This window comes from Lupinus angustifolius, chromosome LG17 (assembly GCF_001865875.1).
Source record: "Lupinus angustifolius cultivar Tanjil chromosome LG17, LupAngTanjil_v1.0, whole genome shotgun sequence".
Classification (NCBI taxonomy): Eukaryota; Viridiplantae; Streptophyta; class Magnoliopsida; order Fabales; family Fabaceae; genus Lupinus; species Lupinus angustifolius.
Genome location: NC_032025.1, coordinates 21037348 through 21061749, shown reverse-complemented (window position 1 = coordinate 21061749; position 24402 = coordinate 21037348). Strand labels below are relative to the sequence as shown.

The 24402-nt window shown below is 27.7% G+C and overlaps 2 protein-coding genes across 4 annotated transcripts in view; both read left to right on the top strand.

The window, feature by feature from the left end:
- Positions 12634-13221, top strand: LOC109331067. The gene has a single exon (XM_019565345.1). The coding sequence runs from the start codon at positions 12683-12685 to the stop codon at positions 13112-13114; it is 432 nt and encodes a 143-aa protein (XP_019420890.1). The 5' UTR covers positions 12634-12682; the 3' UTR covers positions 13115-13221.
- The window catches only part of LOC109331460, a 5682-nt gene continuing 4723 nt past the window's right edge, over positions 23444-24402 (top strand). For all 3 annotated transcript variants that reach the window (XM_019565981.1, XM_019565980.1, XM_019565979.1), the window contains exon 1: positions 23444-23611. In XM_019565981.1, the coding sequence (XP_019421526.1) occupies positions 23547-23611 (65 nt within the window). In that variant the 5' untranslated portion in view covers positions 23444-23546. The remainder of the gene's footprint in view (positions 23612-24402) is intronic.

The following is a 24402-nucleotide window of genomic DNA, read 5'->3' as shown; positions in this document are numbered from 1 at the left end:
TAATATATTTTCAAAATTCTAAGTATATTTGAACTTCACAAAACAAAAGCTTGTGGTTAAACCATAAAAACATAATACACGATTCTCTTCGGTACGGATACAAATACGTAATATCGGTATGTTACTTTATCAAATACACGGTATGCTAAGGGTATACTTAGTTCATACATATTTTGTTTTAGTAGATACACTTTATTTTTTTATGAAGTGATATATGTTTCTTATTAATAATTTAATAGGTTATTATTAAAATAAACTTATAAGTATTTTTAAATGATAAAACCATACATTTCTAACTAAAAATATCTATTCTATCTATATCAGCAACTTAAATAAATCACAAATCTATTAAAAAAACTTATATTAGATTACGGTTTTCTTTCTTTCCGACCTCATTTGCTCTCTTCTTCTTCTTTGCTTGTGCTTTCTTTCCCGACTCCTTGGCTCATAACCAACTATGTTTCAGAAGGCAGAAATCCCACGAATCAATTCTCACGAACTAGTTCGTGGTATGCAAGGGGTATGAGCGAATTATGTGACTATAGTTTAAACATAATCACAATTTTTTTTAAATTGTACGTGGTCATGATTATAGTTTATGTCACATTTACTATAACCGAAGGAAATGTGGCTAATACAGCCACAATTTTGAATACAATGTTGTCACGGTATTATGATCACAATTACAGTTACAATTGTGGATTATAATTTAAAACACTAACGATAACTAATAAAACTAGGTTAAATTGAGGTTCTCAAAGGAAGCAGGAACCCTTCTTTTTTGAATCAATAATCTCTTTATCTTCTATCATAACGTATACATTCACATTGCAAGACAATGTTTTAAATTGTGATTATGACCATAGTTGTGTTACATTACTTGAAATTGTGAAAACTAAGAAAATGTAATTGATTAAGACTACAATTAAAACCCTACATATTCAAATCTTGAAGGAAATGAAAGTTGAATGGGGCATGTTGTAGTTCACTTAAGCTTCTATTATTCATCATATTATGCCAAAAGCTTCTAGTTCACTTAAGCTTGTTGTGGTTTAATGGCTTGGGAGATTTTTTTAGATCAATAGATTGTGCTTTTAATATTTGGATGGGTAATGTTGTATCTTAGGACAATGGAAAATTATGTGCTTGTAATATTGTTTAGCTCTTTATGTACATGGTAGGTGTAGGTATTTTTCAATCTTTCTTAAAAATGGAGAAAAGATGTTTATTTTAATGCTAAAGCTATCTTTTATTAATAAAATATTTTTCTTTTAGAAAATTCAAATATTGGACAATAAATATATTTCAACTTCATTTTTGTTTTAGTTGAAACTTATTTTTTCCTCCTTCGAACAATTACTCTTCTTCATCACTAAACTAGCAAGTGTACCATTGGGTTGCTTGAAGCTTATTATATGCATGAATTTTATTATAGTCCTGTAAGAATTTTATATAATTATAGAAAATTGGAGGAAAAGATGACCATAATTGTGATCAACATTACAATGACTATAATCTCAACTTTCAACTCTCCACCAATTTGTGATTGGATCATACCAAAAAACTTGTGAACAAGATCCTCTTTTATACCGGAGAGGAGAGTTTTTGCTTTACCTTTTATTTTCACTAGTAAATTGTTGTTTTTCATTATTATAAAAGAATAAAAATGTTAAACTAAGTTGTTTTTTCTTTTGTTTTTCTATTACTGATTTTTTCAAGGGAGAATAGTTCTCATATAAAAATTGTGATGATAATAGATCTAGATTTTACAAACAATCATGGATAGTTAGGATTAAAAGTTAATTATTGATCACATGATAGTCATGTGCATGTATCTTTTAATCTTAACTATTTAATCAAGATCAAGTGGTTCATACTAAATATTCTCATTTCTCACGATAGCGTATTATTCTCACGTGAATAATTATATATATATATATATACCCACAGAAGATGTGATTCATTCGAACTTGTCTACTAGAAAAGATTTTGGAGATTGAAGAAAGACCATTGACTTGTATATGGTATAGATATATATTTAATGATACACCTCTCTAAGTGGAAGGAAGAAAAGTATAAGACATTCCCCATCTTAATTTATGCATGGTCAAGTTTCATGGTGCACAAGGCAATCAACCATTCTTTATTGGTTTACCATTATTAATCAATTCATATGTGGGGAAACAAAAATATCCAAGGTTTTGCCACTTGCTACCCTCACAAACTTCAAAATCCAAAGATAATGGTAGCAATATTTCTATATGAATAAAAAAAATTAAAAACAAAAAATAACAAAAAAATAATATTTTAATTGGTTTACGACATAAATGACACATTGTTTAGACCAGTGTTATAAGAACCGGATTGGATTGGACAGTTCGATCGGTCGAACCGCTGACCGAACTTGAAAACGGCTTTGGTTTGCGCTCTTAATTGAATGAGCGTTGAACCGCTTTGAACTGAGGAAATTTCGGTCTGACTATGTAAAACCCAGTTCAATCGCTTTAACCCAGGAAGTAAACTGGACAGTTCAATTAAAAATTAAAACCACTCAAATATTTTATTTTACTTTAGTCCAAAAAAAGATGAAGATATGTTACTTCAATATAATTATACATAATATTAATTATATAAAACTTTACATTTGCATATAATTATACATTTTTAGATAAAAATTATTAATTATGCATAAAATTATTCAGTCAAACTAGATAGTTTAATCATTTAAATCGATTAAACCTAATACGGGATGTTTGGTTTTGTTATAATGATCTCTGTGCATGTTTAATAGTAAGCGGGTGAGAAGTTCAACAGTAATTGACTAACTAAAAAACAGTATATAATTGCCTAGTTGGCCATTGTGCTGTTTTTTTTTTTTTGGGTATAAACAATGGGGAAAAAAGAATTCAGCTTTTGTTAAATTTGTTTACTAAAACCTAAGCAGTTTTGGTGCATTGCTCCCATGTTCATAATTATTATGTGCAGTGTGATGTATTGATTATATATAAATTTTTATATTGACATTGTATAAATCTTACGCTCATAGTAGTATGTGTTAGATAAAAGAGTAAAAATTAGTACTTTGTACTATGCTTTGGAGATTATATAAATAAAATAAAAACTGTATAATTCTAAATTATAAGTATCCTTTACAAATAATGTATTCATACAAGCAGTAAAAAATCTAAAATATATGAAATAAATAAATTAAAAGTTTGTAGGGGTAGGTACCCTATTCTTCTCCTCCAAGCTCTATCGTCCCTAACAGAAAATACACATCTCTATCCCTTAAGCAATAATTCAATTTCAGTCTCTTTTTATGAGTGTTTCATAGATATTCTCACACTAGAGGTAATGCTATCCGAGCCAAAAATATTCATAAGTATGTGGGGTTAACTCACGTAATTAAGAGAAGGTCTCGAGTGAATAAAAAATGGACTAACAACTGTATTTCTTAAATGGGTTGATTTGGTTATTCTGGTAATTTTGTCCAGCCGCAAATCTTTAAGAGAATCATGTGGAATCCTATGCACGTGCATGCCTACAGTTTAAGGTATATTCTATTTCATTGATTTAAGAGTGAATATTCATTTGGTCCTTCTAAATTTTTGCATGTACCTAGAAAAAAATTCAAACTAATACTTAAAGAATATGAGTGCAAATGATATTAGGGTAACATGATGGTTATGTTTACATTCAATCTATTAGAAAATTGTAGGAAAATATACCTAATTAAGACAATAAGAATTATAATTATAATTATGGTGCTGACTTTTAAAACTGCAATATCAAATTATAATTATGATTGTAGGGTGTAATTTAATACAAGTTTTTAAACATTAAATGGTGATGAGAGTTATGAAAATTGTAACATATCAGATTATTCAATTACAAAACTGGTGAATAAGTTTTATTATGGTATAATAATTATATTGGTCATGCAATCGTACTGATTAAAACTAGCCAAAATTATTCATATTAATAAGTTTGCATTCAAAGAGTATCGGTTATGTCTATTAATTTTCATTTAAAATTATAAAATTTGTATGAAAGAAAGTTAATTTTCATTTTAAAATGTATCACTACCTTTGTTTATACTAAAATATAGTCCATCATCCAATCACATAATTTTTAAACAAATGATATAAATAAAAATATTTATCATATTTTTTATTAGTTTTCTAACATTAATGTTAATATAAATACATATATAGTTTTACCGATATACAATTTAATTAGTTAACCACCGATTAAATTCTTATATCACCCTACAAGTATCTTCAGTGTTTTGATTAGAGTTATATTAATAATATTATCAATAATCACTTAATTTATTGAGTGGAACCCCTAATAAAAAGGGTTATGTCCAAGGACAAAAGGAATCAAAACAAGGAGAATATGTTAGAAGAGTTAAATCCCTCAGCATGTGCAGCACTGATTTTTAAGCAATCTTTCTGTGCAATATATGCAAGTTGCACCAAAGACTTGGCTTCCATTAAGTTTGTAGGACTATTTAAAAATTACAGGAACCAACATGAATAGCAAATTGTCTCTAGGGTAAAGGGTGACTTATAAGAAAATGATTTTTTTTTTAATTACAACTATGTTACACTATATTCATTTTATTTCCCCCTTTTAAATATGAGAAAAAGATGTATGCTTTTGTGTAAATCTGGTCGGACTTGAAAATAACTCTAGTTTGTAGTCTTAACTAAATGAGGGTTTGACTGCTTTGAACATAAGAATTATGGTCTGACTGCGTTACATTCGGTTAAACCATAATAACCGGGAAATAAATTTGAATGTTCACTTAAAATTTAAAAAATGGAACACTACTCTAATCTCTTGTTTTACTTTGGTCAAAAAAAGATGGAGAAATATTACTTCAATATAATTATTAATTATATAAAAAATTTACTTTTGTATAAAATTATTAATTATATATTAAATCACTTGGTTCGACTCAGTGATTTAACCGGCTAAACCTAATACGGGACCTTTTCTGGTTTGACGTTTGGCTCGAGTTTCACAATATTGCATACATTGATACTGTAAAATTATCATTACATTATTCACCATTCATTTTTTACTCTTAAATAAAACTAATATAAATGAATTATAGATGACGCACATAATGTGCATAAATTTTTACACTAACAATTCATAGAAATTACTTTGTTCAAATATTTATACGAGAAACTGTGCAAAAAATCGTTGGAGATTAGTTATTTTTCAATGCTAGAGTTCAATATTATGCTCTTTTAGTGTAAAATGTTTTACCCACTTAATAAATTATTCATTATTTATTTATATTATTTTTGTTTAAGAATTAATAATGAATTCTCATTTTAAAAAATTCACACCTTATTTGTGCATTAAAAATAAATCCCAGTCATTATTGAATCAACCGATCATCTCTTTTTAGCATGTGCAGTTTTGGAAAGGTTTGTAGGTTCCTATTCTTATCCCTAACTCAATTTCTGATCTTCTGGTGATGCATGATTCTTTTTATACTTCACGAAGAGGTAGAAAACTTTGGAGAATATGCTCTGGTTTACTGTGTTGTAGTTGATATGGCTTATGAGAAATGACGTAATATTTTCTGCAAAAGTGGTTAGCTTTACTCATATTATGGTTTACTCATTTGTATGATTTTGCGCTCTGGTATATTGATCCTAGGTCATGTATTTTACAAAGTACCAGCAATATTCGCTTATAATTATCTTACGGTTGTATTTTGGGTTGGCACCCCTTGTGCCTAGTTATGAATTTTTTTGCTTATGAAAAAAAAAGTTAATGTGAGAGGAAATTTCAGTGGTTTTACCATCTTTCTGTGACTATATTGTTTTGTTCAAAAAAAACAATATAGTTAACTCTTATTCAACTATCACCAGGCTATCATTTCAGTCAAGATTATTCAACATAAACACCATTAACACAATCAACAATTCAACATTAATTAGAACAAAATTAATTTATTGCCATAATAAAAGAACAAAATAATAGTATATAATCACAATAAATACATATTCAATCTTGAAAACTCACCACGTACCATTACATAGCAAATTAAGGATTAGTATCCCAATTAAACGAATAACTCATTCTTATCTAAGAATGAATATCACCAATCTCAAAACTAAGTCCAAACTATATCTCACCCAATGAAATTTCGATATTTATTACAAAAAATTAAGTAGTAAGAAACAAAATTAAAGTTATATGTGAATTTTTTATTACGAATCAAAATTTCATTAGATGAAACATAATTTTAGGATATATGATTTTCATTTGTTTAATTTAAATGGTAGATCACCTTCTTTATTTCAACAAGTATTAAGTTAAGGCTAGACCAAAATCGGGCACCTTCAACCGTAGTTGTTATTCCACTAAACAAAAATAATAATGTTATTTATACAATATTATATTGTACACCAAAATTTGGCACATTTTGTTTGAATATTAATCATTTTTTTAAATTGTATTTCACAATCACACATAATTATGACAATAATATTCTAGTTTTGAGTTTTTCAACAGTATCGTAACAATAATTATAACAATATTCACCATATTACTATATAGTTCTTCGCAATTGTGATAAATGCTAGCACTTTATAATAATAAGAGAATTATGGAATCTTTCCTTTTCAAAAAATGGAAAATGACCAGCTTTATTGTCTAATAATATTGTACAAAAAACATCATTCCTTAAACTTTTAGTTTAGTACTTCAGAATATAATAATTACATGTTGCCAACTTATTTTTGTGTTTATTATTTTACTTTCTTCTCCTTTTTATACCTTCCCTCATTGTTTGGAGCACATGCTTCTCTCCTTTTCAGCTTCTATAAATACCCTCTAGATAGTAACCTTTCAAAATATCAACCTTCCTTCAATTCCTCAAAAACACTCATTTTTAACCTAGCTACCAACCTTGCCCTAAAACTAAACCATTTTTTCTCTTTTATTTTTCTCATTCTCATATTTAATCAATGGCAAATTTCACTCAAATTTTCTTCATCTTTGTACTCATGTTTTTGTCTCATGAACTACTCCATATAGAAGCTAGGAATTTGAGACAAAGCTTTGAGTCACAAAATGCTTCCTCTATAATGGATGAAACAAAAAGTGCTTTTGCCACTAGCCCTAGCCAAACCAACCATGGAACTAGAAGAATGATGGGAGAAGTTTCAGCTTTTCGACCCACAACTCCTGGAAACAGCCCTGGTGTTGGACATTCCATTAACAATTAATCGATTAATATTAAGCTAGTGCAAGTACACTTATTTGTTTTATGACATGTATTCTGATTAATGATATTTCAGTCTAGGTCTTATTTAGTTCGTGTTTTAAATTGTACTCTGCAATACTCCAATTTTTGGAAGTGTTGACAATAGCATCGTGATGACCCTTGCAGCCGCATTTTCCCTCTATTACAGTCAACACAATGTAACTTCAATGGTGATTGTAGTTTAAAACACTGATTATATGTTTAAGTTTTTTATTATGCACTAGTGAAGTTTATAATAAGCTTTCTATATCATATGGTGTATTCTACATAAAAATCTTATATCTCTCTAACTCATTCTCTTGCTCAAACATGAAAGAATATTATTGATGGTACCATAGGTACACCAAAATAAGACGATATAATGTTGCCATTGAAAATTTGGTGCATATGTAGTAGCATATTATGTTATTTATACACTTGATTATCCTCATTCGATTATAGTTTATATTTTTTATTCTTTTTATAAGCCAATACATCAAAGGTCATTAACTTGAAACAAGCATTCTACAAGACAAATGTGATAAGCACTAATCTCAAAAACAAGTAATTGTTTTCCTTTTTTTAACATAATAACCAAATCCTACACCTAACCTTAACCAAGTCCATCAATCAATTCTACAATATCTTAAGCAATGATTTACATTACACTCCGTAATCACAATTATGATCTCAACATTGCAGTTTTGAGTATTTTCACAATGGTAATACGATCATAATTGTAATCGCATCAGTCACATTTTCACGCAAATTAGATAACCTAACTTAGTTGTATATCCCTTACAAACATCAACATTTTCACATAAATTTACTATGATTGGAGAAGTATGTTTTTAGTTACATGTCACTCACATGGTTCATTTCATACTAGCATGCAATCCATTTTCCATGGACTATGTTTATTTTCCAAAATAATGTCCTTCATCTATTAAAATGTTCGTATCAATAATCCACACTACATTTGTGTTACAACCAAAAGTATACATAGCTATCGAGATAATAATTATGTACTTGAATTTAAAATCCTAGTTTATCATAAAACATTTGGACAAGTAAATGGAAACGTGTGCATAGTAAGTCACTCATTCATTCATCTCACCAAGTACACCAATCTCATTAAAAAATAGCGATTCAGTTTATAAGACTCTCACTTAATAGAATTTGAGAGAAAGTATATATATATACGGTCTTACTTTCGTAAAAGCAGAAAGACTATTTCTAAGATTTGACTCTATAATGATCTTTACCTTACTAAAGAAGGAAGTCTTTCAAAACAAAAAAACAACATGATATAGTTCCTTTACCTTTTTAGATACAATGTAATAACCTTAAAATCAAAAATAAAAGCAACAACTTTCATCTCTTGTACCCTTCACCTAATAGTGAGAATTGTTTTCTAATCACACCATACTCACGAACAATGATCATCTTCATTAATGGAGAAACAAATATTTGATTTTACATATTTTTTAATGACAAAATTGTTATTATATTATATATAAAATGATAAAAATATCTTATTATATAATTGTTTCCTTTATATTTTGTAGTATTTGTTTCTCCATTAATAAAAAGATCAACTTCATATTTAAAAACATTAGGACAAGTGGTGGCGGCAGAGTGAGAAAGTGGTTTAAATATTCGAAAGCACTTCCATTTAATTATTGAAGCAAGTTGAGACCCAATTAATGATGACCCAAACTTTGAGGAATTTATTTATTGGACATGAGGGAATCTCAGTTTACTTTTATACTCTCTTGGTTTATTCTTTCGATTTTGCTAAAGATGGCAATGGTCAAAGAATCAAAAAATGGAATGTCAATATTAAAATATTAACCTTTTATTATTAACAGATTTGTTATATTAGAACATTAGACTGATTTTAAGCATTAATTATTTACTTTGTTTTTATCGATAATTACAACCACATTGAGATTCACATTTATTAGTACTAATTAATTTTATTATTTTTGTATTTATCATCATAACTCTCTCAAGTGGGATAACAAAAATATATAAGTACTTGTAATGACTAATGAGTACTGAACAATACCTCATAGGTTTGGTACCTGAACCATCATATCCATCTCACAAATACCTTCATCTTTATAAATTTATATTTCAATTACATGTTTATTCTATTTAGCTCTTCTTATTTATTCTATTTTTATTATCTTCATCATCATAATTCTCTAAATTTCAATGAAAATCTAACATTCTAACACCCGGAAGTGATTGCCAATAATAACATATTACCTTATAGATCTAACCATGTAATGATAAAATTGATGAATAATAAAAGGTAATGGTTGAATTGACATTTTTTTTTATTAGAGAATAAAATTAAAACCTAAAAATAACATAAAGATTAAAAATAATATTTTAGCCAGGTTTTTGCTCATAACATATAATATATACAAGTACTTTAAAAGAAAGAATAAATAAAGAGATATGAACCGGTTGTGCACTACAGCGATAAAAGCCTCTGCCCCTAGCTAGCCACAACAGACAACTACGTTCGTGCACTTTGCTTTTCATTTTCAAAATTAAAACCAAAAAGTTATTAAACAAAACAAGTTCTAATAAACATTAAGTGTGCTTGCATAAAAAACAAAACTTGTGTATTTATAATAATCTCTTTACTTTATACTCTCATATGTTTACAAGTCTTGCTAATTAATTAATTCCTGAAAGATTCTAATTAAATAATCACGAGAATATAATGTTTATTAATAAGTTAAATATCACAGTTTTAATTTTTTCAATTAATTATTTTCTACTAAAATTTGGTTTTAATTTCTTAAGAATACTTATTAAATTAAAGTTATTCTTTATTATTTTATTATTGGTAAATCAAGTGGAAACCCAAGAGAAGTGAGTGTTCCTCTAGCCAACTTCCTGAGAATTCATTCATTTATTTGCTCACAAAGTTTTCAGTGTTTGAAACTTCTTCTAAGGCATACATGCATTGTTGACCTATCTTCTGTTAAAATGGTAGTAGGTATGGATGAAAAGAATGTGATTATTGGTGGAGCATAAACATTCATTACACAACATTAGACACAAACAATTAAACAATGGGCAAAATGCTAAATAGAAGAGAAGAGGAGAATTTGTCAACAAGGTTCGATTAATTATATCTATATCATCGGGAGCATTAAAAGCTACTATAAAATATTATTAGAGAATAATAATTATAAATTTTAGTACACCTATAGGTCTAGGGTTTATATGGTGTTTCTAATGAACAAAGACTTAATGTCATAAATTGTGTCTTGCACCCAATGACAATGAAACAAAAACTGAAAAAGAATGAACATTTAATTTTTTAATTCATATGACATATTTTCATTGATGTGAGACAAGATTTGGGACAACGAATCTCTATTCATTTCTAATTGGTGCTTACAATTGGTGAACAAGAGACTTAAGCTCAATATATAACCTTAATTTCAATCTTTCATTCTAATATTAGGCAATGTAAATCATGATTATATTATTATTACCAATCATCAACCATATAATAATTTCTCCAAATCTTTAAAATTGAAGAGAGACCATTCACTTATATTATCATTAATACTTGTACCTCTCTAAGTGGAGGGAAGGCACGAGAGAATTCCCATCTTTCTTGGAGGCTCCATTTTCATAGTGCGCAAGTCGCCCAAATATTCCTTATTATTGGTATATATCTTATCTCTTCATTTCGTACCTCTTTTTCTAAGAAAATTAAACTAACATAGTTGTTGCAGTTGAGTGTAATTTTTATGTACTATTTAACGTAAGAAAAAAATGATATATGCACTGACAATATATAAGTTTTATTCATTGTAAGTGTATCATAAATGGTAGATAATATAGTGATTATGTATAAAATTTTACACTAATTAATATATAGAAATTACGCTCTTAGTGTAAAGATTTATAAATATATCATGTATTATTTATTTGCATTACTTATTTTTAAAGCAAATGATAAATAAATATAAAATGTAGCATGTCTTTTAAAAAAACAAAGACCACACAAGACAGAAAATATTCTCCCTTGCTTGATTTCAAAACTGAGTTGAGCACTGGGCAAAACAATAATATTAAGATTAAGCACAAAAGTCAATTTTTTGTCCTCCTCTAAGTTATACAATCATCTCCTTAAGTTAACTTTACTTATATAAATATGAAGTGAGTGAATAATTTTCATATAAAAACTTTGAGAAAAATAAATTTGGATCTTATAACCATACATGAATGGTTAGGATTTAAAATTATATAATTATTGGTCATGTGCATATATTTTCTAATCTTGACTATTTAAATAAGACACAATAGTTCATATTAATTATTCTTATTTCTCACGATAACAATTATTCTTAATTAAGTGATTCTAAAATTATATATCTATAGGTTTTGAGTTCCATTGTTACCCCTTATACTTTTTCAAATAAAAAAAATGAAGTTCATAAGGACTCTTTATGAGATGTGAATGATATGATAGTGATTTTCATATTTTTACTGAGTTTACTCTATACCTCTCAACTCAAGTCCTTTTCAGATTATATATTTATAGCATGATGGTAGCTTTTTTCCTATGAAAGCTTCATTCACAGTCCAATTGTTAACAAAAGTGTGAGAGTCAAACTCAAAATATTAGTCCAATAAATAAATGAAGATGGGAACTATAGTACCACATTAAACAATATAGATTAGATATCAAGTAGCACATATAAGAGATGGAAATTAAAAGGAGAAAAAAAGACTTATTAAATTGAAGTACCTAGACATTATTTTATAAACACAAAAGGACCTGTTTTGCGGAAGAACATAGATCTGTTGTCTCATATCATATCTTATTTATTATCTTGGGTCAATAAAAACATATTATATTGACTAAAAATTTTAGACATTCATTATTATTGTTATTTTTATTTCATCATTATTAGTCTGAGATAACATATGAGACAAAATCTAGGATAACGTATCTATATTCTCTCCAATTTGACATATATACCGTGCATATTTGAAGAGCATGAGCTCCACTTGTTTGGTCAAGTGACATAATTAGCTGTGAGAATCTTGACACATTATTACAAGAGAATAATGAATCTTCTCATATTAGGAGATAACTTATCTTCTCTAGTCAGTAAAAATGTGATATGTATGATATTTTGTTTATTTTTAAAAATATTTTTATAGAAAATGATGAAACATGACACATGCCATGATTTCACTGGCAGAAGAAGATAATTTATCTCCTTATACCAGGACAGGCTGGACATACTCCTTTCCCTTATTATAAATACCTCATAATCCCATAACTTTTCATATCATCTCTCCTTTCACATTTCCCTCTTATCATCTAACCTACCTAAATTTCCATATTCTTCTAAAGTGATTATGGGTATATTCCAATTTCATATCATGCACAAATATGTTGCTATTTTTTTAGCATTAGTAGTTTTTCATGATTCCCTTCTAACTCAAGCAAGGAACATAAAGCCCTTAAACACAGACACTACTACCCTTCTACCACTGAAAACCAAGGATAGTATTCCTAGTACAATACCAATGATACCTACGTACGAGGTTGCTAGTGTTGGATATTCCAAAGCAGACATAAGTGCTTTCAGACCAACATCTCCGGGTGATAGTCCCGGTGTTGGTCATAGATTTGAAGAATATGGAGATATGAAAGGAGTGGTCGTTGTTCAGAGTCCTAATGTTAGAGTTCATGTGAATGAGGAAACAAAAAATGGTTTCAAACCAACACAACCTGGTCACAGCCCTGGTGTTGGACATGCTTATCAAAACAAAAATGGACCAAATTAGTTTGCTCCAGTGTTCTAGATTACGGTTGCGGATGTGTTTACTGTGATTGCTTAAAATTGCATGAAAAAGTGACCGTGACGATTGTTTTAATTGTGGCTGTGGTGTTATTACCTAAACTCTCGAAACTGTAATATTATAGCTACATAGTGCAATTTAAGATAATGATTTATTCATTAAAAATTTATATATTAAATAAATATTTCAGGTTCCAAAATTGTTGTAATGAAGCAATTAGTTAATTAGTGCTTGGGATTTTTATGTAAAAGCTATTAGTTTAGTTCTTGTTAAGGTCTCCTCTCTTCAATGTATTATGTGACACAAATTGCAAAATAAATAAAAGATGTTCATTATGCAAATTATTTCTCTTATTCAATTCGAAATGTTTGGTGATGGATGAAGAATATTTTAACTGACGTAGCATAATATGATTAATCTAGGACAGAGTTTGGGACAGGGTTTGGGACAGCATCCTTATCCCTCAATTAAGGCGAAGAGAATGAGGCTTTGGCAAGTGCACTCCAGAAAAAAGAAGTGAGCCATAATGACAATACCAAGGTTGGATGATGCAAAAAAAATAAAGAAAACAAATGTAAGGAAAGTCAGTGTAAAAGTTTTATATATTGTTAGTTCATCATTTACAATTTATTTTTAATTTTCATTGACTGAAAAAAATAATGTAAATAAATGATGAATGATATATTGATTGTATATAATATTTACATAGGTACTATATAAATACTACACTAAAAAACTATTTGCAAATATTTAGTTGAAGGTAGGGTCACTAATCTGAAATTTATTATTATTGTAGAACATATGGGCAAGTCAAATATATTTAATTGAAGGTAGCTCATTAATTCCAATTTCTCTTCATATTGGCAAGTAGTCATTATATTTTTGGATGTGTGAATGTTAATCCAATCAAATATCAATATAAAGAATTGAATGTTGGCCAATGGCCTTATACCTTTCATTTTATGTTGATAGGGTCCCTCGGCCCCTAATTAATGGATGCCAAAACATACAAAATTTCTCTATTAAGTGTTTTATATGTAATGTTAAATGGTTAGAATTAGTAAATTGTTTTGTGTAATTTAAGAAATGTGATACTAATATGGGAATATATATGTTGTTTTATAATTTTGTGTCACTACGTGTGTCAAGAAGTGTGATGGATTAGAAAAATATTTAATAATTATAATAATTTTAACTTAAATACTTTTTTAACCAATCAAAATTAATGATACATGAAGTGATATAAAAAATGAAACAATAGATGTTGTTCCTACTAACATAAAATGATATTTTTAATTTTGGTTAATTTTTATTATTTATTATTTTTTAATTGTACAGCAGACGACCCTCAAGTTGGCTTTGTCCATATTTAAGGCGAGAATGACATGATATTTCATGACCTTTTCACAAACTGAAATGTTCATATCTATCCTGATTTAGGCGCACAAATTATAAGGGTATGAGGAAGGCAACACAAATTGCAAATGTTACTTATACATCTCTCCCATCAAATGTATATTGAATTTTGGCCTATATGGCTTTATACTTCTCTCATAGCAAAATGCGAGTCACATGAATTAAGAATTAAATGTGGGATCTTCAATCTTATACAATGAGCCTGGCACAACATGAACTTTATTGAGCAAATAGTGATTAAGCACAATAACTTATAGTCACTGCAGGGAAATCAAAGTTTTACACTTAAGGCCCAAATTTTGAGTGCACTCAAGCCCATCTCTTTCTCAAATTATTACAAACTTTGTATCACTTGTAAGTTCATTTTCTGTCCTAAAAGAAATGTTGTTAAGAGCATATGACCTAGACAGGAACCAATCAAAGTGCTAAAAAGCTTTGATTGTGTAAGGCAAAATTACAAGACAATAGGCAAATTTTAGAGAGCCTAAAATCGGATACAATGAGTGTTTGCCTTTGACATTATTTTAGGAAAATGTGACCGATGTGATCATAATTATGACCACAATGTTGTTATGGAGATTTTTGAAATTGGGTTGCATGATTAATTTTAAACACAACACTCAACCTAGAATTGAAAATGTCAGCATCTTCAAAAATGCAAATCAGTCATAGAAAGAAAAGAAAGGAAATGAGAAAAAGACCTTGCAATGCAGTCAAGATTGGCTTGGAACTTGACATTTTGTTTGATCCCTTACAAGTAGTCTTTAAAACGGAACTATGACATTTCAGAAAGGAATCGAGATCCTCTATACCAAATTTCTTTATCTCTATATCATCTCAATGATATTTTGCTAAATAATTAAATGGGTTAATATAACAATTAATGATAAATTAAATGATGTATGTTATTTATTACTAGATAGAATTATATTAGATTGGTATGAACACATAAACAACTTTTGGAATAGATTACGTGAGTTATTCAGAAAGGGAGAGCAACACTAACCATAATAACAAAAACCCTTTCGAGGAAAGAGTTATAAATAACTACTCAACTATTATTCTCAAAATAATATTATTTTTAAGGAAAGAAGAAGTTGTCGTTTATAATCCTTGAAAACAACCATTTAAGAGTGTGACTTGGAACTGATTAATTGAAAAAAAAAACTAAAAAGAGTAGGTATGATGAATAAAAGTTATAGGGTTCAAAGCTTCATTTAGAATTATTAAGCCATTCATGATAAGATTCTTTTCCATGAGAGTCAATTGCAATCACTTCCCAAAAACTACATTTTAGTAACAAAAAGTTAGAATCTAATTATTGCTCATTGAAAATCAAGTAATTTCATAACCAAGACATTTATCTAGTGATGTATGATACCGTTAGATCTTCAAAAGGATAAAAAAAATCAAGAATTTAATTTGTAGAAATAATACTTATTGAGAGGGATAGTCATATATTCAGTATAAATTAGTTCTTTACCCATAAAAAAATGTTAATTGAATGTTTAGTATTGGAGGATACACAACCCATAATAACTAAACACATTAATTCTAGGGTACATGTGTGTGACCCCCTCTATCATTATTAACTATGATGTACACCAATTAAGTGGAATTAACCACCTTATCCACCGGTTAAGATTTTCTCCAGGAATGGAGAAGCAAGTACATCATAAATAATATAGAAAAAAAATATAAAAATATGATATTTTTATCCTTTAAATATAATTATATGATACTTTTATCTTTCATTATAAATGTAAAAATAAAAATTTGTCTCTCCATTATTAGAAAGCATCTAGATTCCTGACATGTAAAAGCTTTAACATCTCATAATAATTGACTAACAAGTCTTCATTAATATTATTATGGGACACTCCCAACCTTCAATATATAGATAATTGGTAAGAATAATGAGTAACTCAACTTGAAGCATACTAGCTAGAATTAAAACTAAACATATATGGAAAGTATAAAATATATAATTAACCAATCATGACATAACGAAGATCCAAAATTCACACTAGGCCCTCGCAAAGAGATTTAGCTAGACATAATTACAATAAAACAACAATATAAGCTTAAAACCCTAGATAAACCCTTCATAAAGAGAAGAGATGAGATCAGTGTTATACAACTCACCTCAGACCGGCCGATCTGATTGATTCAATCGTGAACCGGACATTTGATCGATCCGAGTCTCTCTTCTAACCGATTTTATATTAAAATTGGATTGAATCGGTTCGACTCGGTCGATTTACGCCTAAAATCGATGATTCAGATGGTCGAACCGATTGGACCGTCCGAGTCAATCATTTTTTAAACAACCAAAACAACCTCGTTTTAAGATGAAAAACTTATAACTTCTTTGTAATTATATTTGTCATTTATTTACTTATATTATAGCAAAATTTTCGTTGTTTAATTAAATTTTAAACTTATGTCACTTTTCTTGCAATTAAACTATAATACATATATTATTTGACGACGTTTTCAACTTGTTTATCACATTTTATCGTGGTAAAATATTCTTTGTTGGTTATTTAATTAAGTATGATAATATTTTAAATTTAAAATATAGAGTTGTCAAATAATAATAGTTAATATTATGAATTTTAATGTAAACTTAACCAATTGATCCAATAATTGACTCATTGGTCCAACCAACACAAGTTATCAAGGGTTGCTTATAACTTTATTAAAACTGTAATTAAATTGAGTGAAAATAGTATCATTTGATATTTAAGATAATATCAAATTAACCCCAAAAAAAACTTTCATTCAGGATATTATTATGAATAAAGAAGGTGTTAAACATCCTATATCACCTCTTCTGAAAATGGTACATTAATTGACTATTTCTAAATCTTTGAAAATATTAATTATATCCTTAATTATTTTTATATAAAACAAAGAACTAAAAGTCTTGCTGTTCTTTCTGGTAAATTATTATTGATTTATTTAAAAATTGAAATTGATTTCATTTACATTAATTTTTTTTTCATAAAGTCGAAGTTACACGAAATGCAAGTGACGACTTTTTAGAAATAACCTAATAAGCATAACTGTTAAGTATTAACAACAAACTACATCGTGTAGCATATGAGAATAATGTATCTCTTGATATAAGAAGATAAATTATTTCTTCCGACTAATAAAATTATTTCTATTTAATTATTTTATACAAAAATATTTCTAAAACTAAATAAATTAGTACACATATTATACTTTTACTTATCGGAGGAGTAACGAATAAATATTTTATTCTCTTAACTTATATATATAATGATTAATTGCATTTAGTTATTCTTGATGGAAGACCAAGTTGCACAGAAGCTGGTGAAGACTTCTAAGGAATAAATGCGCATGATGGATGGTTGGTTGAGTTCAATTATTTTTTTTAAGGGTTTTTTTTCTTGAGAATATTTTTTGTATTTTTTTATTGTTAATTAAAATTTTAAGTAAAGAATATCAACTCAATCATAACATATATCAAAGAATAACAAGGCATAGCATAAACTAATCTAAGCATGGGATCAAACATTTATTCAAGTTACCCAAACTAAAATTCAAAACAAATAATTGTAAACCTAAAGTTAATATTGTTTTCATTTTATAAACAAACTACCTTGCAAAAAGATATTTTGTATTTACGGACTCATATTCTTATTAATTTTATAATATTAAATATTTTATTTTTAAAAATTATATTACATTTTTTGTATTAAGTGTATTATGGTACTGCTATTAAAAATTACACTGATAATTTAGTAGATGTAACTATTTGTAACTTCTCTAAAAAAAATTGTCCTTAACTATTTGTAACTATGCATTCACACGGGGTAGCTCCACATTGCTTCTATGGAAGTCAAATTAGTACATAAAATAAAAAAACATTAGATTGAACAATTTGAAATGATAAAATTGAATGTTATTGGAGGAAGAAAAAATTTAGCTGAAAAAAATTAAACATTGAGAAGTTGTAAGAAAGGTAGACAAAATTTTAACTTATGATAAAAAGTAAAATAAGTGATTGAAGATAGATAAAAAATATTGTAAAATTGCCAGTGAGTTCTTCGATTTATGAAAATTTTACATGTGAAAAATTAATCATGAAAAAATTGTTAGAAGATATACAAAATTTTAACTTGTGACCAAAAACTAAATGAGTGACCGAAAAGGAAAAAAAATGTTACAAAAGTCTTACAAACGAGTTCTTCAATTTTTGAAAATTTTACCTATGAAAAATTAAATATGGAGAAGTTATGAGAAATGTAAACAAAATGTTAACTTCTGACAAAAAAATTAGGTGAATAATCGAAAAGAGAAACAAATGTTAGAAAAATCTTACTCATGTAAAGATTGAATAATGTTTTAGTATGTCATTCAAGAGAATAAATATTATTGGCTAATGAAATAATAAAAATGGCCACTCTAAAATTTTGGCATATTTTATTTATGAGGTCCTTTTGATAAATTTTGAAGTGGGATATGTTTTGTTTATATATATAGATAGTAGATATAGATGGTAGATTTGATTTTAAGTCATAATTCTTAAATTGTGTATATGCTAATGAATTGTGCAATATTATTTGTGAGGTTTTTCCCCTTAAATTATCTATATAAAGAGAATAAAACATTAACTACTCTAAACAAATTAACTAACCGACTAACAAAAACTCAACTATTTTAACAATGTACAACCACTAGTTATATTTTAAAACCAATTAACAATATAATAGTCTAATTATTTCCTAACACATTCCCTCTACATAAACTTATCAACTAAGCAAAGGATATATTTAATCTATGAAGAATGAACATCTTTCATGATAATTGGTAAAAGAAGTTAGACTCCGATAATAATTCATATTAAAACCAATTAACTAAAGAAATGGTAATTCTAACAAATATTTAAATCATTTGTAAAATAATATAATATATTGTTAATTACTTCGGATAATAATTTATATTAAAACCAATTAACTAAAGAAATAGTAATTCTAACAAATATTTAAATCATTTATAAAGTAATATGATATATTGTTAATTACTTCCTAACACAATCAATACCACATTCAAATAATCATTATGATATATTGTGGGTTTTTGTCTTTCAGTATGATGATGGATTTCGAAATCCCAAACATCACTTCTTCTAAACCATGTACCATCTCTTACTATTTTACCCTATTCCACTTTTCTTCTTTTTAGTTAATTTTGACTTTTCTTCTTTCTATTTTTTAAGAGTAAATTACACTGAGACCCCCTGAGTTTTAGTGAAATTACACAAACCATCCCTCACTTTTCTACGCCTGCACAAACTTCTCCTAGTTTTTATACTTTCATTACACTGATCACCCCTGCATAAGATAAGAAATAAGTGTAATCTTTTAAACAAAAAATATGATAAATGTAATTAAGTTAAACAAAATATGATATATTGGGTAGACAAGTCTAAATAATATACAAATCAATGTATCTTTATTATTTTTTGGTACGAAATGCATCAACAATTCTAAAGAAATATTGTTTAAATCGTTCTTATAATATAGTGTAACGAACCAAAAATAATAATGAAATATTGACTCATATATTATTTGGACTTGTCTTACAATATATGTTTTGTTTAACTTAATTGTATTTATCACATTTTTTGTTTAAAAAAGTACACTTATTTCTTATGCAGAGGTGATCAATGTAATGAAAATTTAAAAACTATGGGAGGTTTGTGTAAGTGTAGAAAAAATGAGGGGTGGTTTATATAATTTCACTAAAACTCAGGGGGTGTCAGTGTAATTTAATAATTTTTTAAATTGGGTCTTTATTTTATTATTTTAGATTTTCTCTTTTTATATATTTTTATTATTTTAGATTTTCTCCTTATCAAGTTAGTCACTAACAATTTTAAATTATTATTTTAGTTATTAATGCTTGCAACGTCGAACCACGTTAATCTTTCTGTCTTCACCTGTTTCTTAACGTTAACAAACTTGGCAACATGAAACAGTAAGTGGTGACATAGCCACACGTAGTGATTCCACAATGGTAAATTTTGCCAACTCAACGAAACGACGTTAAAAAAGACACAAAATGATAACGATATTGTTTTGTGTCATCTTCTTCCCCCATCACCAGCTCCAAGAAAAATAATTGTTTTAATCCTTCAAGATTTTTGTAAGTATTATATTAGTCCCTAATGGCAAATACAAAATTTTGAACCCTATACCAAGTTTTGTCACCCAGATCTTCACCCCAAAAATCAATTCCCAATGTTTAGGGTGAGCATACCAATTCCAAGTTTGTTGTAAACGAGGATTGATTTTTGGGGTGACGATCTAAGATGAACAAACTTGATTTAGGATTTAAAATTTTGTGTTTACCAATATAGATTAATATTGCACTTACAAAAATCTTAAGAGACTAAAATGAGAATTTTTTCTTAGAGCCAGTGAGGAGAAAGAAAATGACATTGTTTTGTTGAGTTAACAACATTTTCTAAGGTGGAATCGCACGTGTGACCATGCCACCATTTAACGTTCCATGTAGGTAAGTCTATTAATGCTACCAGACGGGTGAAAACAAGAAGACTAGCATAGTTTGACGTTGCAAGCATTAGGGACTAAAATAGTAATATAGAATTATTAGGCACTAACTTCATAAGATTATAAAAATATGAAAGACTAAAATGAATATTTACATTTTTCCTTTGAGTAAAGCTTTTTTGAATTTTGTTAATCTTTGAGAGGGGTAGGGTGATTTATATTTAATTACTTTCTTTCATGGTTTGAGTAAAGCTTTTCCAATTTAGTTAATTACTTTTCTTCGTAAATTTAACTCTAAAAATTGCATTGTGAAGGAAGTGAAATGGGTTAGATGATAATGGAATGATGCTGGTTAGTCATAATTCTACCAATTAAGATATTTCCATAAAAAATGAAGATAGAAAAAGAGATGAAGAATATTTTTTTTTTTTTGTTTCCCACAAGTATCCTCGCACTGAAGGCAATCATGTCCGAGCCGAGAACATCCACAGGTACATGGAACTAACTCTCCCAACAGACATTTTTTCCATCCACAAGATTCGAACCCGAGACCTTGCTTAGATGAAGAATAGTTTACCAACATATAAGGAAATTAGTCATAATTCTTCCCCAATTCTACGGTGGGTTACACTTAGATATGACCATTGCTTTTAAGGAGAACCAAAGTGCAATTTATGAAGTTGACATATTTAAATTAAAAAAACTAACAATCAATTACATATGACATAGTGAACATGTTCCAAGTAAAACAATTCAACTTTCCATTATTTTAATTTATAAACCAATGGGTGAAGAATGTTGAGATTATACACACTAAAGGAGGTTGTTAGTCATCTTCAATTCACTTCATGTGAACTAATAAAGTGGCGTTGATCTATTAGTGTTAGACCTTACTATATCTCATGATAACTAAAAGATTAATAATTCGATTTTTAGAGTGATAGTTGTTCGGAAGGACAACCACACATACCAAAATGGATTAATTTCTTACCTTATAAGGTTAAAAATAACATTGATAGTACCCATAAAATTCACTTTAGGTGAAACTTTCTTCTCCATTGTCCAAATGAACAAGTCATATGAATAGAAAGAATTATATCTTATTATTAAATATAAATTATACCTTCTATATTCTTATGATTTTGATTTCCTTCTTTTTCTAATATTATATCTTCTATATTGTTATCATTTTGATTTCCTTCTTTTCCTAATGTTAATATTCTAAATTCCTATCATTTTGATTTCCTTATTTTTCTAATATTATATCTTCTATATTCTAATATATTTTATTTTAATATTATATTTTGTCTATTTTATTATTATTTCATAATAAATTTTAGAGATTAGACTATAATCATAAATTTATCATATACATATTATATTAATCAAGTAATAATTATTTTTCTATATTGATTGTTATAAAATATAAAAATAATAATTAAAACTGAAAACTCACCGATATCTACGAATACCCACTATCCACGTGGTACCCACAAATAGTGTATATATGGTTACGGGTATGCACTACGCATACTAGTACCGCCCCATTGTTATCCTTATTTGATGCTCCCCCATTTACAAGCATTGTCTTGTAGCCAAAATGATCAACAATTAGTATTTAGCAAGAATAAACCTTCAAAGCATGATTCTTAGATTTTGCATTTTGTTCCTTCAATTTTTTTAAATATCCCTATTACTTATAAGTATGAAAATCACCACATAACCACTAAAATCACTATAGCCCTAAATCAATCACCATGGAACCACATTCTCAAGCCCAAACCACCATTTCTGGCATTTGCTATGTCAAACATTATACTATAAACTAATGCCATGAGTTACATTTTATTGAACATTGTGTTTTTCTTTTAGATACACTAAGATATTCACTTTTAATATATATCTATAATTATAAAACTTATATTGACTTAATAAAATAAATAAAAAACATTTCACCCACTTGACTAAAAAGTTATAACGAATCCTATTCAACTAAGATATATAAAGAAAACATCACAACATCTCTAAATCACTCATTCAAATCAGAATATATATAAGTAACCTTATTTTCAGAAGCAAAAAAATCTACTTTTAGTAATAATGAAAAGTACAATTATCTTCATATCCAACCATTTTTTTTTATTATGAACCAACTCTTAAAAACCTTAGCCACTTAGCCACATAGGTTTTACCAAAACATTGAACCTAAAATGAAACCCAACCGACCAAACCTACTAGGTTCACTAAACATAGACCACAATGAAACGACATCGTTTTTCCTAAGAAAACAATTTCAATTTCCAAGTTTATATTTATTTTTTAGCACCATTGTTTTGTTTAAGCATTTTGGTTATTCGTCAGAGAAAAACTCATTCATTCATTTTTTTTCCTTCTATCGAGTTTCTTAGCACAGTAACCAAAACTAACACCATATTACTCATTTTCAATCTTCTATGCTTTCTTCTCTTTCTTCTTTCATGGAGTTCAAAACCCTATTCATCACTTCTTCAAACCTATGGTACCATCTTTCACCACTTTTTTTTTTATTTTTTTTTGTTTTGGGTTGGTTTAATCCATCATCATCGTTATATTTGAGCTTCGTTACTGATTTTTTTTTTATAAATTTTGAAACTTTTTCCATTTACTTTATCTATTTCATCTTTGTTTTTTTCTGGGTTTTTTTTTTCAGTTTTTAGTTTCTTGTTACTATTTTGATGCTTCCTTTTTGAATAAAGTTTTTTTTTTTATTTTTTTTATTGGAGGGTTATGATTATTTTTTTCAGTTGAGAGTTTTTTGGTGTGGATAATATTTTTTTTTCTTTGGGTTGATAATTCTGAATTCTGGTGCTATGTTCAAGGTAGCGTTTTTTTATTTTATTTTCTTTTATTTAGTTTCAGTTACTAAGTGCTTTTACTGGTGTAGATGATTTGAATTTTTCAATAACGTTGCTGATAAGGATTTATATATTTATTTATATATATATATATGTATATTTTGCTATGCTATATTATATACCTTCTATTTCTGTCATGTGAAGTTGAATTTTGAGTTAATGCTTTCATATATTACACTTCCTTTTTATACCTAAATTTTCTAATGTTGTTTGGTATTAATATAATCTAATATATGACACACATGAAGCTTCTATAGAGGATTTGATTAGTAGTCTTGTAATTAATGCTATAACTTTTAGCTTTGACTGCATTTGGTCACATTTTTGTGGCATTATCCATTTCAAGCTGTATACTATTTTTTATATTATTCCTTTTTAGATACCACTATTTTATTCATAAATAGAATGTAATATA

What these genes read in the sequence shown, in the direction of transcription:
- LOC109331067 (XM_019565345.1), top strand. Translation starts at nt 12,683, where the DNA reads ATGGGTATATTCCAATTTCATATCATGCACAAATATGTTGCTATTTTT.